Genomic DNA, 15,802 nt, shown 5'->3' with positions numbered 1-15,802 from the left:
AAGGCAACAACATGTCGGATTAACAGTCATGGCTTGTTGAGAAAGACACCACGATCCTGAGCTCAGGTCCAAAATTAAGCTTTCTGGTGCAGAATTAAGCCTTTTCCCACTAGGGGAGGAGTGAAATGGGAGTAACTATGCACAATATGGTTTATTAAGCACAATTCTTCATTTACAATTACATGTGAACATGGACACTATAAAGTAATATGCAGATAGATAGATAGATGATAGATAGATAGATAGATACACACACAATTGTCTAAATCGCCACACTTTAAATCAGGAAGTTATTTTTAGTCTTATTCACATATGTCTTCTGGTCTGAGGTTTGCAGCCATTAGAAGCCAGGGGAAAGAGGTGTGCTTAATTAACTATTTTTAAATAGTTATAAATAGTTAAATAGTTATAAATCTATCAATTAATTAATCTATCAGTATTATAATTGCTGCAGTCACATCTACAGATTATATTTTGGATGCCGGCATTCCTAGACAGCTGGTTACCTGCAACTATTTTTTTCATAGTGAATGCCCTCACAAATAAAAAAGAACGAAATTAGTTCCCTTCACTCTTCATCCCACTGCAATCCTACCAGACTGCCATAAGAGGGTGCTGTTTGAGCATGAGTGACAAGTTTATAATAAGTACTGTATCTTGTTTCTAATCCACAAATATTCCAGCCGCAAATATTTGTACCAAATAAGATGTGAATCCTGTTTTGAGTGTGCTTGTAATTGTTTGTATTTCTTTCTCTTGCTGTTGGTTGTTCCTACCATGTTTGCCACATAGATGTCCTCAGAAGAAAGGGATTCATGCTCTCTTTCCTTTCTTGCATTGTCGTGGGTGACATATTAGGAAACAGATTCTGCCTCAACTGCTTGATGCATCTCATGCCATGCTTGCAGGAAAGAAGGGGAGGGCAATATGTGTTAGCAGGCACACTTATCCTTTAACACAGTGTAAAATACAACAGTAGAATGGGTTTGAAGCTAACCTGATACGTATGACATGCTGCAAAGTAATTTCATTTGCTTATCTAATGGAAAGGGACTCCAGCTTCGGTTCTGTTTTGGGGAGAGGATTACATGTTGTTTTTACTCCTGATGCAAATAGTTATTTTATTGAACGTGCTATCCTGTTAAAGGATCAGTGCATAGCAATTTTTCTTTCCTTTACAGAAGTAGGATTTACAAGTGTAAAATTTTAATTCAAGTTGGGGGTGATCATGTGGTGGTATGTTGTACTGTGGCACACAGATAAATAAAAATAGGATTTCGAAAAGGGGTTGTCTGGTAAGGAAAGGGAGGTTATATTTTGTGCTGAGAAAGCATTGAAGTTTTTATGCCAAACTTAAAAGTGTCAGAATTTTATATTCTATTACTGTTCTGTTATTTAACCCAGTAATGGAATCAAATTTAGTTAATAATGGCTTCCTTATTACACATGTATGCAAAGAGAGAGGTGTGAATGCTTGACACTGAAATGTATGGGAAAGCTTCTCTTTTCTTCCTACTCTCCCCCCCCCCCCAAGAAATGAGATTAAAGTGCTGGAACTGGTTATGTACATATGATTGGCCTTGTTAATGTCAGCTGAAGAGGAAAGTAACTCGTGTGATATGATAATTTAAAATTAATTCACTTTGGCTTTAAGCAACATATTATCTGTTGCATGCTTATAAATCAAATTGTGTAATATGGTCTGCTATGCTATGTATTGTTTATTGGCTGTAGGTTTAAGGTGGGGTGTTGTTGTTTTTAACATTGTCCTGCTTTATTATAGGATGTAAATTACTCTTCTCAGTCTCCTTTACTTTTTATGCAATGTCTAAACTCAAGGACTGATAGGTTTTCATCATAAGCTGCAGGCTTGAATTTTTCTCACAATTTTCCACATCACAGTTGCCTTCTAAGTCACCAGTTATGTTTGTCATATAACCTTAATCGCCTTTCTCTTGGGATAGGTTTGAAACTCCTTATTTCTGATGTTCCTTCCTAATCCACATTTGTTTGGTTTTGTCTTGAGAAGCAGATTCCTTTGTTACCAATCGTTAGTAACACCTTTCTATCCATTTTATACAATTTTCACTTGGTCACCAGATTACTAAAAAGCTTTTTCTGCATCCTTATTGGTCTGTTAAATTTAATCTGTTCTCCTGAGTTTGGATAGCACACGATGGATATTTTAGAATTATTATTTTTAATTGCCCACTCATGTCATTGGTGTTTTCTAGCTGTGTTAGCTTACCTTTGGGTGTTGAGATAAAATCTTCTGAAATAAGTTAATGTTACTTCTGCTTTGCCATTTATCATTGTGTCTAGATCTTGTGGCCAATTTTTCCCAAGGTACCCCATTGTCAGTTGGTTCTTCATTGACCAAAAGCAAATCCAAAAAAAGTTTGTTCCTTGGTTTCTACAGCATTGTGTTTTTTTAAAAAAGTTGTTCCAGATCCATGCAAAATGTTTTTAAAATTAAGTGATCAAATTGCAACCATGGAGCCATGCATTGATGTGTTGCTTGCTCTCTCTTTTTAGGTGGACACTAGCCTGCAAAATGGCTTTGCACCAGGCATGAAACTAGAGGTTGCTGTCAAACCTGGCCCTGATACATACTGGATTGCTACAATCATTACCACTTGTGGGCCATTACTGCTATTGCGATATGATGGGTATGGAGAGGACAGGAAGGCAGACTTTTGGTTTGACATCATGACAGCTGACTTGCATCCAATTGGGTGGTGTGAGCAGAACAAGAAGACTCTCAAAGTGCCTGAAGGTAACAGTCCACCATGGGGAGAAGAATGTTTCAATAAAGTAAACCTCCTACAGGTGATATATATTGCAGGAGACAAAGCCCTGTTTTAAGCTTTTTGCATAATCTTCTGTGCTCATCTGTCCATAAACTTCTACTAAGAATCGCTTTGTGTCGATTACACCTGCAAACACTATCATGACTTGGCTGAAACAGCTGTAGATGGATCTGTTTTTCACTTGGCTATTTGTTAATGTACCTTTTGGACCCATTCATATTTGTAATGACTATCTGCTTGACCTCTAGGAAAATGATGGTTGAGATCACACACAAAAATGTTACTAACTTCTGCTGCTGAGCAATGCAAAAGTTGCAAATCTTCTTCGGATTGGACATGGGGCCAGCTGTTGACTTTCCCCAGCATAAATAAAACTCTATGCTATGTTATTATAAGATAGGAAAAGTAAATACTGAACAACATTTTTTTTCCCCTTTTAGGCATCAAAGATAAAATTTCTAACCAGGAGGAATTCCTTCAGCAGACTCTGAAAGGAGCATGCAGTGCTCCTGCCACTCTTCTAGAAGGTGTAAGTGTGCACATGGATCGGCAGCAATAAAAATACTTCGCCCTTATTACGTCTTAAACCAATACCTATTAAAGCCCATTGTGTTAGACTTTGCGGCTGCAATAGCCTTCTGGTACAACTTCATTTTTCCCTTTACCAAAGTGAATGTTCTGACAGCTGAGGATTCACGTTTAAAAGGTCACAATAAAATGTAAACATATAATTTAAGCAGCAATCCTAACCATGTCTTCTCAGAACTAAATTCAGTTAAATTCAATGGGACATGGCCCTTCTTAGAATATACTTTAATGATTTTTTATTTTTTTTAAAAAAAACCAAACTACACACTTTCAAAATGGTAATTTTCCTCCAGTGAAGGTCTTTTGATGTAGCCGACCTATTTTGCTTTCTTGCTTTTATGTAAAAGAAAAACATTTTGTTCTGGTAGAAACTGGAAAAGTTTCCCCCCATGCTTCCAAAGATAGCCAGAGATCAGATGTCAAGGAAACAACTATCTGACTTTTAGAAGACATCTGAAGGCAGTCCTGTTTAGGGAGGTTTTTAATGTTTGATGTTTTATCGTGTTTTTAATATTCTGTTGGGAGCCACCCAGAGTGGCTGGGGAAACCCAACCAGATGGGCGGGGTATAAATAAATTATTTATTTATTTATTTATTTATTTGTGATTATGTGGGCTAATTAGTGAATTCAGATTCCATTGCTAGGTTTTCTTATACTTTTTTTTGCTGTTTTGGGAAGCTAATCTTTCAGCAAAACAGCCTAGCAGTGGTATCTAGTGAAATAATACAAGTATTAAAACATAATAATTAGTTTAAAACACAAGACACTCAGCTACCCCCTGGAAGAGAGGAAACTGGTGAAACACCAATGAGTTCCAGTTCAAAAGGGTACATGCTTAAAGAGAAGGTTGATAACCCAGGTAACCAACCATTCTACCTGTAACCACTGACATGATTTCAAGGTCTCAATGGGAAGGATGGTAGGAAATGGCAGATTCCTTGTCCTTCCACAGTAATCACAAACCTGGCAGAGGGTACACCTGTGTCATAGGCACTAGCATCACAAAGACAGAAGGCTGAGAAAGTAGATCTGACTGTGTGGATAGAGTGCATAACAATATATTTATAGAGAGTCAATATGACAAGAGGTGGGCTTCCTAAAACAAATGCAACCAATAGTATTCGCTAATCTTTCCCTTATAAATAAAGATTCGTAAGCATTTTTAAAGGAAACAGTAGGTCATTTTTTCCAGCCCCAATTTGTTTTTGAAATCGCTTGATAAGAAAGCATGAAGACAAATGCTGGTTCCTGCTCCCTAAATGAATTACAAATTACCATGATCTTAACTGTGTGCCTATCAAGCTTTTAAGTGGAAGCTGCAGTGCCATGAATAGGAAATAGGACTACATTTCCACATCTTGCCAGAATTCCTGAAAACTCGTTAGCTGACCCAACAGTATTCATAGTTGATGTCTGCGTATAACTCAGCATAAGCAATGAAGATGGATATTTTGTCTTGATAGCTCTTCAAGACAGGTGACTGGACAGCTTACCATTTATCTTCCTTTTTCCACTTTCCTCCACAGCTCCATCGAGGGAATAATCCCTTGGATCTCATTGCTCCCGGTTCAAGACTAGAATGTCAGCACTTGAATGATTCTCTAGGAGCTTGGATAGTCAATGTTTTGGAAAATGTTGGTGGAAGGCTCAAACTACGTTATGAAGGACTCGGAGATTTAGATCAGTATGACTTATGGATGTTCTATTTGGATCCCTTTCTCCATCCAGTGGGCTGGGCAACTCAACAAGGATACACCCTTGAACCTCCACTAGGTATAAAATTGCATTTTCAATTTGGAGTGCAAGGTCTGAAGAAGAAAAGCTTTTGGTGTTTTCACACACACACACACACACACACACACACACACACACATAGTGGTTCCTCGGTTTTGGAATATAATCCGTTCCGGAAGACCGTTTGAAAACTGGAAACTCAATACAGAAGCCTCAAAACGTATACAGGAAGCCGCCTCAGAAGTTCGACTTCTGAGGTGCATTCAGAAACGGAAGCATTTACTTCCAGATTTTCGGTGTTCGAAAACCAAAACATTCGGCCTCCAAGACGCTCAAAAACTGAGGCGTGCGCGCGCGCGCACACACACACACACACACACACACACTTGTACTTGCTTTTGGAATTGCCGACAAGACTCATCTGCTCAGAGCAGCTATTTTAAAAAAATAGAAAAACACGTAAATTTCCCTATATTGTACCCCTGTCTCTTGTTTGGGGTATATTGACAAGACCAAACAGAGAATCTCTGGGATTTGGCATTTGCTAGTATGCTATGCTACACAGAGCTATACAATAAGGAAAAATAGCAGGGACAGGAAAAAGAGAGAATGCATGCATACATGAATTTGTCTTTGTCTTCCCTTGGGCTTGTTTTCATTAGCCTCGAACAGTATTCTGTGGTCTCAATTTAAGGAACTTTCAGTCTAGTCAGAAATCATACTGTGTCTTTGCCGACATCACATGAATAGCATGGGGCTGTTCCAAACCTGGAGGCTTTGCATTTTCTTCTTAAAGTTTATCTGAGCTGCAGACACAATTGCCATGAAAACAGGCAAATTGCTCTAGATACATAGAGTCTGGTAGTTCTTTTGTTGTCTGTGAGTAAACTTGGAGCAATACACATGCTGTGCTCTGCTGTGCTCTGCTCTGCTCACACTCTGGGCAGGGAGATGCACTTTTAGGCCCGTAACCCAAGGGCACACATAAATAGTGCAACTGGAGATAAGTTTAAGGATTCCTTATCTGCAATTTGCCCTCCCCTCCAACTCCATCTCCAAACTGCTTATGTAAAAAAGCAATTAAAAGATTTTGCATAAGAACTATTAAAAGGAAGTCTCAGTGGAAAATGCAAGCATGCATTGTGGGCAATTTAAAAACCATTCAATGTAGGGCTCATAGTAGGGTTCAATGGGGGAGGGAAAACTTTTGAGTTGATTTTCAGATCGTTGACTTAGTCGTGTAGTGTAATGGACTCATTTTTAAAAGTGTGGCACTTTACTCAGACTACCATTCTTTTATTGAAGCTGTTAGGCATTTGAAGACTGAAGCAGAATGGCAGGATATCCTAGAAAAAATAAAAGAGGAGGAAGAAGAATCTTTGGTTCCCACTGATCTGTTTAAGGTACAAGTGCTGGAATTTGCTATCGGATCACTACACCCGGCCTGAGTGCTTTTAACAAATGGTATGGTTAAATATAAAGACCTGGATGCAGAGTTCACATCAGTTGAACTCCACCCACAAAATGCTCCTGCTGGAGGAAAGCAGGGAAGGATGGTGATTTTCAGAGTCATTTGTTGTGCACCCGCTGAGAAGCTGTTCTGCGTGGTTGGGGCATAGCTGTCAACTTTTCCCGTTTCTTGCGAGGAATCCTATTCGAAATAAGGGAATTTCGCTTTAAAAAAGGGAAACGTTGTCAGCTATGGGTTGGGGTCCCTTTTGGAATAGTATGGGAGGGGGCAAGGGAAGTGGGAATCAGTGGAAATCATCACCTTTCCTCCATCAGGAGGCTCCACTGGGTTTCGGTTCCTTCTATTGCGCAAGCTGCATGAAATTCTTTGCACATTGGGTCTGAGGTAAACGAGCACCTGAAATATGCATGACATATTAAAATCAAATAAAATGGGTACAGTGTTGACTCCTTCAGCTACAGACACAAAACTCCAAACCAAATAAGAGTTTTGAAACACTTTCTTAAAGGTGTTTTGACTTTGTCATGTTTTTCAGAGGCACCACACTCCATAACTGTGGAGAGAGGTAGTACCTCTGCATGCTCTTTATGTCTTAACTTGATTTCTAGGTGGCACAGTACAGATGACACTCTAGGTTGGTCTTAGTTTGCTAGGTCAAAGGGGAAAAGGAAGTCTATGATTTGGTCCTTCGACTAGAAGGCAGTATATAGAGCTAATGCTGATTCTGTGGTATATTTTCCCATTAACCTACGCTTGCCTTAAGTGACCTCCCACATTTTCGAAAACATCATCAATTGCAGGCCTCTCAGAAATAAGATTAACCCAACCAAGCAAAGTTACGGTTGATTGCCTGTGACATTATACTTATTTTATTCTGTGCTAGAGATCTAGTTCATTTTGTTCAATTTCAAGTGACAAGAGTTTCCTGGACTGGTTTTTTGTTTTCACATTAAATGGCCTCTCTGCGAACCAGGAGAGTTTTCTAAATGCCTTCATTATGCTGCAGATTAGAAATTCCTGGGTGAAAAGTATTATGTCAAATCCCAGTCTCGCTGAACTGAAAATGTAATGTCCATTTTAGTAAGAGAGCAATTGCTGACAACTTTCATTTGCTGGCTTCTTGTAAGTGAAACAACTTTTGAAATGCCAGGGTGAACTAGTGTGATTCTTGTTGAAATATTAAAGGATAAGTTTATGTCGTCTCTTGTGCTAGTGGAAGATACTAGGCATCTCTTCTACTTTGAAGAATTTTCTGTTTCAATGATAAAGGACCTCAATGATAATTTAAAATTTTCGTGTTGTCATTTTTAGGACAAACCTGTTGTTGGAATTCATTCGTTCTCTGTCAACATGAAGTTAGAAGCTGTTGATCCCAAAGCTCCTTTCGTCATCTCGCCAGCCACAGTTACAAAGGTACCCAATTATATTCTGAAGTTCTCTGGCTCCAAGATGTAACATTTTAAACATATTCTATTTTTTCATCTTCCCATTTGGCATCAGCAAGGTAACTTTCTGGTCCTGTTCGCTTTAATATAATTTTGTGCACACTCAGTGCTCTTAGGAAATAAAGACATGATTCCTTGAGTTCCTTAATGAGGTCCCCACTTTTGGGTCTTCTATTCTTTCATTTTTATTTTTCATTTTTATTTATCATTTCATTTTATTGCAATGAATGACCCATATGCAGTACTCGCTATAAATTAAATATGTCCATAGGCAATCCCCCTCGGTTTTTTTGTTGTAAAAGTAACTTTCTTTTCAGTTCAGAACTCTTACAAGTCTAGGTGTCATGACAATGTCTGGACTAGATGCACAATTCTTGTCATTTTCTCAGCAGTAAACTGTCAGAGCAGCTATAGGTTCTGTCAACAGTATCAACCTTTCTTTTTCTGCCTACCCAACATTCCCTTTATCTTACATGCTTTACGTTTCTATATCTTATTCCTTCTAAGATGGCTCATCAGAATTTTCACATAAAATAGCTTATCTGTTTGAGAAATTCAGATGGCATTCTCACAGTCCCATTCCTGTCGAGGTACATTTTTCTCCACCTTCTAATCAACTACACATTTAACACAGTCCCTCTGCTGCCCACAATCTAATCAACTTCAGCAGCTCATTGTTGTGTTTATCTTGTTTAATTACAGTTCATATGAGTCATCCTTGTCATGGGATGAGTCCTTGGAATTATAGGATCAAGTGTACTTTTCCACCTTCTTAATTTTACTTTATATGGCTAGAGCAGGGGGAATTCCTTGTTTTAATCAGCCTTTATTTATTTGTTTATTTATTTATTTATTCTATTTCTATAAGACGGTGTTAATTTCTGTTTATTAAACTTTCTTGGTGTCTTAGTGATTTGACTTTTCCATACATAATCCAGTTCAAATTCTTGATTTTTCTGACTTTATTTCTTGAGAAGCCTAAGATCTCCTGTTGCCCTTTTTGTCTTGCTTCTTCCTATATAAATGTGGAATGTTTGTCCTGAGCATGTTCCCACTTCGCTATATCCTCCTTTTTAAACGCTTCAAGGTTCTGATCATGTTTGAGGTACCGTATTTTTCGCTCTATTGGACGCACCGGACCACAGGACGCACCTAGTTTTTAGAGGGGGAAATCACGGGAAAAAATATTATTCCCCCCCCAGCCCCAAAGAGCAAGGGACAGGCTGCACGCTTCCTCTTTAGCCTTGAGCAGCATCTTTAGCCTTGCACAATGGGATGGATCATGCCCGCTGTCCACCGGGGCTGGACTAGATGACTCCTGGGGTTCCCTTCCAACCTGCAATTCTGTGACCTCGCAAGTTGTTGGGGGTCTCCACCACTGGAGGCTTTTAAGCAGCGGTTGGGGGACCATCTGCCTGGCGTTCTTTAGCTGTGATTCCTACATTGTGAGGGGGCTGGGCTAGATGACCCTCGGGTGGCCCTCCCAACTCTATACAGTCCTACACTTCTGCGGCAGGAGATCCACAGCCACTTCACACAATGCCCACTCCCAATTTTCATTGGAGAGACATGTGGCTTCACTGTCTAGGTAGGTACCCCCCTACCTGCCACTCTTCCCTCACCCCACTTAAGCCAAGGGAATTCCTGCCCAGAGAAGCTCCCAGGTGAGGCAAGGGTTAAGATCTACCTCTGGTAAATGGCTTTGTATCCTCCCTCTTTCCCTTTTCTCTTCTTCTTCTATGCTAGTTCCTTCTCTTGTGTTTTGTTTAATCTGTTTTTATTGTATACTAAAATAAAAGGTGCAAAGTTTCCTTTTTTATAATATTCCCCCCTCCAAACTAAAACGTTAATCTAGATAAAAACACTGATTCAGAGGAAAATAAGGGGGTGGAGAAAGGATGAAAAAAGAAAAAGAGGTAGAGATAGAGAGATTTTTAAAAAGTTGGCTTCTTTAGCCTTGTGCAGCCTCCCGTGGCTGGAGAGTCGTGCTAGGCAAAAGAGGAAGCCCGGGCAGCGCTTTAGCCTTGCACAGCCTCCCTCGGCTGGAGAGGCGCGCACGCCTAAAGAGGAAGCCCGGGCAGCGAGCGGGATGGATCGCGCTCGCTGCGCGGGCTTCCCCTTTAGCCTTGCACAGCCTCCCTCGGCTGGAGAGGCGCGCACGCCTAAAGAGGAAGCCCGGGCAGCGAGCGGGATGGATCGCGCTCGCTGCGCGGGCTTCCCCTTTAGCCTTGCACAGCCTCCCTCGGCTGGAGAGGCGCGCACGCCTAAAGAGGAAGCCCGGGCAGCGAGTGGGATGGATCGCGCTCGCTGCGCGGGCTTCCCCTTTAGCCTTGCACAGCCTCCCTCGGCTGGAGAGGCGCGCACGCCTAAAGAGGAAGCCCGGGCAGCGAGCGGGATGGATCGCGCTCGCTGCGCGGGCTTCCCCTTTAGCCTTGCACCGCCTCCCTCGGCTGGAGAGGCGCGCACGCCTAAAGAGGAAGCCCGGGCAGCGAGCGGGATGGATCGCGCTCGCTGCGCGGGCTTCCCCTTTAGCCTTCCACGGCCTCCCGCGGCTGGAGAGATTGCGCAAGGCTTTTCTAGAGGAGGGAGAAGGGATTGACTGGCCGCGTCAGTCCCTTCTCCCTCCTGGGGAAAAGCCCGCAAGAGCCGCGCGAAGCTTGTGTGTGGCTCTTGGGAGCTTTTCCTGCTTGCCTCCCCCCCTGCATTCGCTCCATAGGACGCACAGACTTTTTTCCTTAGTTTTTAAGACGGAAAAACTGCGTCCTATGGTGCGAAAAATACGGTACTTTACAAGCATGAGGTTCCACATGCTCAAAGAGCTTTTCAGGGTTGTATTTCTCCCATTCCTCATGACAGATTACTTTTGAAATTGACGTGTGTAGTATTTCATGTGGGCGGGCGGGCTGTTCAAAGAAAACTAGTTAACTCCCCATTGAGCATGCTCAGTCCTTGGGCACATTGAACACGGCTCTGTATCCTAGCCAATAAATAACAAAGAATTGTATCCAACTAGGTCCTCCTCAGAGTAGACCTGCTGAAATTAATTAATGAACCTTAGTCATGGTCATTCATTTCAATGTGTCTGCTCTTAATAAGACTAACATTTGATTCAACCCACTATTAGCAGTAGGACAGTGACTCAGAAAGTTTTATATGTTAGTAAAGTGAACCTTGTTTCAAAGTCATTCCTTTGTCTTTTTGCAGGTGTTTAATGATAAATACTTTTTGGTAGAAATAGATGATTTGCGACCAGAATATACCACAAGCCGGTCTTACGTCTGTCATGTCAACAGTCCTGGTATTTTCCCTGTGCAATGGAGTCTAAAAAATGGCTTGCATCTCAGCCCTCCACCAGGTGTGTAGCCTATGCTGTCTATTTGCCTGCTCTCATACGAGCAGTTGAACTGGAAGCATTATACTTTTATCTCTGAAAACACTTCTATTCCACGTATTGCAGAGACTGGGACAATTTAACAGCAAGATTTCTTATAATGACTATAAAAGTGGTGTGGGAAAGACATCGGGCCTAGGCTTTTCAAGTAGTGTGAAAAGCCTAGTTTGAGAATGTGAGGGCATTTGTGTGTCCTCAGGAACTACTCATATCATTCTCAAACTTACTTAAGCCAGTATGGGATAGACAAATGTTGAACAAGGAGTAGAGAGATCCTAGCATAGATCCCACACAACTATGACGCTCAGTGGGAGTCTTTTGGCAGACTGTCTCTCAGTTTAACTTACCTAAGAGGGTGGCTGTGAGGATAAAATGGAGGAGAGGATCATGGCTACTACGCTGACCTCTTTGTAGGAAGGATAAGATAAAAATGCATTAATAAATAAGAGTCATTTGTTCGCTCATTCATAGGTTATCCTGGGCAAGACTTTGACTGGGCAGATTATCTCAAGCAGTGTGGAGCAGAGGCTGCTCCCCAAAGCTGTTTTCCCTCGGTAAGCATTCACAATATAATGTGTTTATTCAACGGTGAATATTTTACTTAGTTTGTAAAGCTTGTTAACCACACCACATAGTGGAAAAAAGAATTAAAGCGTCCCAAAATAGTCTAAAGAGATGTTTAATATTCAACTTATTCTGCAAGAATTGATGGTATCTCATGGCTTGGGAGTCAAACAATGGCATTATGCATCTTGGGCCACAAACAGGATATGAAATGTTTGAAGTGTAGGTGAGGCTTCACCTGATGAAATGTTTCTGGGAGGCGGGCTGAATTCAGCACCTAGAATATCGGGAAGATGGCTCAACTAGTATCCTTCTCCCCGAAATCTAGTCTTTGAGGTTCCGGGATTCTTACTGCTTTTTTTACTGCACACATGGGAAGCACTTTGGTGGGGAGGGTAAGTGAATTTTGCTTTTCAACAGCAAGCCCTTCAAGCCATGTGGTATTTTGTTCTAGAGAGTCATCAGCCTGTCAGAGCATTTTTTTGGTAAGGGACACTGATGGGAGGGGGAAGCCTGGTGCATGCATGGAACATTTCATGCAGCCTTTTGGATCCTCCCTCAAGAGTAAACCATGTAGGTACCCACTTTAGTTTGAAGTGGGACAGCCCAGACACAAGTTTACCACCTTGTTGGCTCCTTGTGAGAATTAATTTATCCTTTGTGCAGGAAGTAGGTTTCTTATTTTGTGTATGCTTATCTCCACTATTGCAGTTTAATTTTGATCTTGAGTATAACAAGATGTGGGCTTGAAGCAGAGTCTCTTGCATGTTCTACTGTAAATTCAATTATTTTTTCTTCTTTTAATACTTTTTTTGAATGCCAGGTTGAAATTCCCTTGGTAATCTATAAGAAGCCGCTTGCTGACTATTGTTTTGAACTTACCATTTAAATCCCTGGTGATTCCCTTCAATGGTCTGTGTTTAATTTGTTCTGAATGTTTTTCCTGTTTGGTATATGAATTGGGTGCCCTTAAAATTGCATGTTCCACCTAAGTGTTTTTTTCTTCTTTTTTCTTCTTTTTTAGCTGACTTCTGACCATGGCTTTAAGGAGAACATGAAACTTGAGGCAGTAAACTCACAAGATCCTGAAGAAATTTGTGTAGCTACTGTTACAAAGGTGAAGGATTCCTATCTCTGGCTACAGCTGGAAAGTAAGTTATATTTTGAAAGGTAGATGTTTTGAATTTTGTTCGCTTTCCCCATGTAGCATGTTAATGCCACTGCCTTATCTGAACATTATAAATCTTTACCAGCACGCAGTCTTACTCCTAAAAATGGCTCTGAAAACAGCTGTTCCAGCCCATGGTTTTGTTTTATTTTTTTGCAACTTGTGATAAAACCCTTATAGGCAACAATCAAAGGCTTGTTTCCTGACAGATTCCGTTTTTGAGGGCCTGTCATGCTACTTATGTCTGATTCAAATGTGCAGGTACACAGATATGTATTATAGCAAGTGTTGTGTTCTGTTCTGTTGCGAGTCCAGTTGCAACAACCATTGATTTGGGCTATGTGTTCCATTTGTCTCTTAACAGGTTCTAAAATGCCAGTCCCTGAATGCATAGTGAGTGTGGAATCTATGAATATATTTCCAGTAGGCTGGTGTGAAACAAATGGATATCAGCTTAGACCTCCTCGCAGGGCAGTAGGTATGACTAATACAATTACTATACTACAAGATGGAGTGGAATGTGTTGCAGAATTGATTGTTGTACTTCAGAGTACTATGGTATATATGCATTTCTTACATAACAATGGTAAAACAATCGCTCTGTAGCTCTATCAAACAGCACAAGAGCAAGTCCCTAGAGAGGAAGGACTGTGGAAGGTTTTAAGACATTTTTGATTAATACTTTGAGAATCTAGAACTCACTAGAGCTTAGTAGCAAGGCAGCCTTTTGGGGATACTTGGAGCAGCAGTAGATGGGCAATGTGCAAGCCGTTGCATGTAGATTTAGAGTACCCTTGAAGTTGGAGAAATGCCTGTTTGTAAGCTTAGGAAACTGAAAAGCCTGTGTGTTTGCACTTGAAAGTTCAGGGATTTTCCCGTGTTTGGTTCTTTGCTCATCTCTTCAAGTTTCACAAGAAAGTTGGGTCTCAATTCCCCAGGCAGTGATGAAACATGACTATTATCTGTAGCCTGACTATGTAAATGTTGAAATTCTGCTTACAGAAGATTATAAAATAAAAGGTGTGCGTTATCATTGGAAAACTTTTTAAATGATACACTGGTTATTCATTGACTTTCACCTTGGCTTACAGTGAACAAGGAAAAGAAAATTGCAGTGGTCCAACCAGAGAAACCGTAAGCATTGAACTTATTTCACATTGCTAGCAAGGGACTGTTTTTTGAGAAGCTTGAATGCAGTTAACTAGAGCTCACTTACTTAGTAGTTGGAAATATTATGCATGTTTGTGGCTCTGTCATGCTACTATACTCTCTGGATATACCATAACTACTTTTCTTCTAAATCAGCTGCATCTTTCTGAACTGTTCTCAGGTCATATTGGAGGTGTGCACTTTTCCGTTAGTTAGGACAGCTTTGGGTATTACTTTTTTTAATTCACCCTCACGTCCCTTTCATAAGTGCTGCTTGAAAGGTTGTTACTTAATTCTTTTTCACTTTAGCTCCCCAAATGTTCCACGAGTCACGTAGGTGGTTAGTCTCACAAATCTGCATTTGGATTGCAATAGCAGAAGATGAACTCTATTAGAAAAGTAGATGGAAGTCCAGCTAATTCAGAAGAAGTAATTCCATACTTTGCTTGATACACTGCAGTTCTGTGGAAGTGACCTGCCATCAGTGGATCTTCCTATCATATAATAGTTGGATTGAGATGTTAATATCTATCCCAGGGGTAGTCAACCTTTTTATACCTAGCACCCACTAATGCATCTTTCTTGATGGTAAAATGCTTGATGGAAGGAGGATTCAGCTTGTGCCGTAGAACCCCCTACCGCCCACCTAGAAACCTGAAACACCCACTAGTTGGTGGTAGGGACCAGGTTGACAACACCTGATCTATACTATAGACACAGCAGATGCTATAGATTTTATGCTCTAGAGTCTATAGCACAAACACACTCTGGGGTAGTCCCTTAAGCAAGTTCTCTGTCCTTCAGTTCTTGGAAGCCGTTGCCAGCTTTGCTTTCCATCTTCTGGTGCATTTTTCTCACACGCATGCCACATGTCGGACAGGGTAGGAGGGATATTGCTCCCTTTTCACTTGGCATTATTTCACCTGACATGTTGCTGCTGTTCTTTAGCAGTGCTTACATCTCTGGCCACCCTGTTGGTTTTATAGAGTTGGGGGACCTTTTTCAGCAGCCTGGGGGCCACATTCACTAGTGGGCAACCTTCCAAGTAACATATGCCAGTGGTGGGTAAGGCCATGAATGTGACTCTTATTTTTGTACAGCTGCACAAAAATCAGAGGTCTCTGCACATTTATCTCTCTATCTGGGCAAGAAAGGGACACTATTCCAGTTCAAGGATACATTCCAACCAGCAGAGCGTGTGGAGTAGGGTCTGTGATGAGGGTGCCTAGGAGGAGTCACGGGTTATAGAAAATCCTGAGGATCAAAGAATTCTGGAGGGCCACATGGGGCCCCCAGGCCTGAGAATCCCCACCTGTTTTACACACAGTTAATACATTAGTTTAAAAACTCCTGTTCTTTAATTCACTTGGCGGGTCCCATGTTGTAGTAGTTGTCATTTGTTATGCCACCTATGTGTATACTGCTTTATAAAGAACAGATATGACCTGCCCTGGGAGGTTTACAGTCTAAAATAGACAGAG

The 15,802-nt window shown here is 41.0% G+C and overlaps 1 protein-coding gene across 2 annotated transcripts in view; it reads left to right on the top strand.

The window, feature by feature from the left end:
- SFMBT1 (Scm like with four mbt domains 1) overlaps positions 1–15,802 on the top strand; it is a 77,047-nt gene that overhangs the window by 46,797 nt on the left and 14,448 nt on the right. For both annotated transcript variants that reach the window (XM_028718815.2, XM_028718816.2), the window contains exons 4-13: positions 2,536–2,776; positions 3,251–3,339; positions 4,926–5,172; positions 6,439–6,536; positions 7,916–8,017; positions 11,254–11,404; positions 11,912–11,994; positions 13,029–13,155; positions 13,537–13,650; positions 14,264–14,306. In XM_028718815.2, coding sequence (XP_028574648.2) covers positions 2,536–2,776; positions 3,251–3,339; positions 4,926–5,172; positions 6,439–6,536; positions 7,916–8,017; positions 11,254–11,404; positions 11,912–11,994; positions 13,029–13,155; positions 13,537–13,650; positions 14,264–14,306 — 1,295 coding nt within the window. The remainder of the gene's footprint in view (positions 1–2,535; positions 2,777–3,250; positions 3,340–4,925; positions 5,173–6,438; positions 6,537–7,915; positions 8,018–11,253; positions 11,405–11,911; positions 11,995–13,028; positions 13,156–13,536; positions 13,651–14,263; positions 14,307–15,802) is intronic.

The sequence above is a fragment of the Podarcis muralis genome, chromosome 2 (assembly GCF_964188315.1).
Source record: "Podarcis muralis chromosome 2, rPodMur119.hap1.1, whole genome shotgun sequence".
In the NCBI taxonomy this organism is placed as follows: domain Eukaryota; kingdom Metazoa; phylum Chordata; class Lepidosauria; order Squamata; family Lacertidae; genus Podarcis; species Podarcis muralis.
Note: the sequence above shows the minus strand (reverse complement) of the source record. Positions and strands in the feature narration are given on the sequence as shown.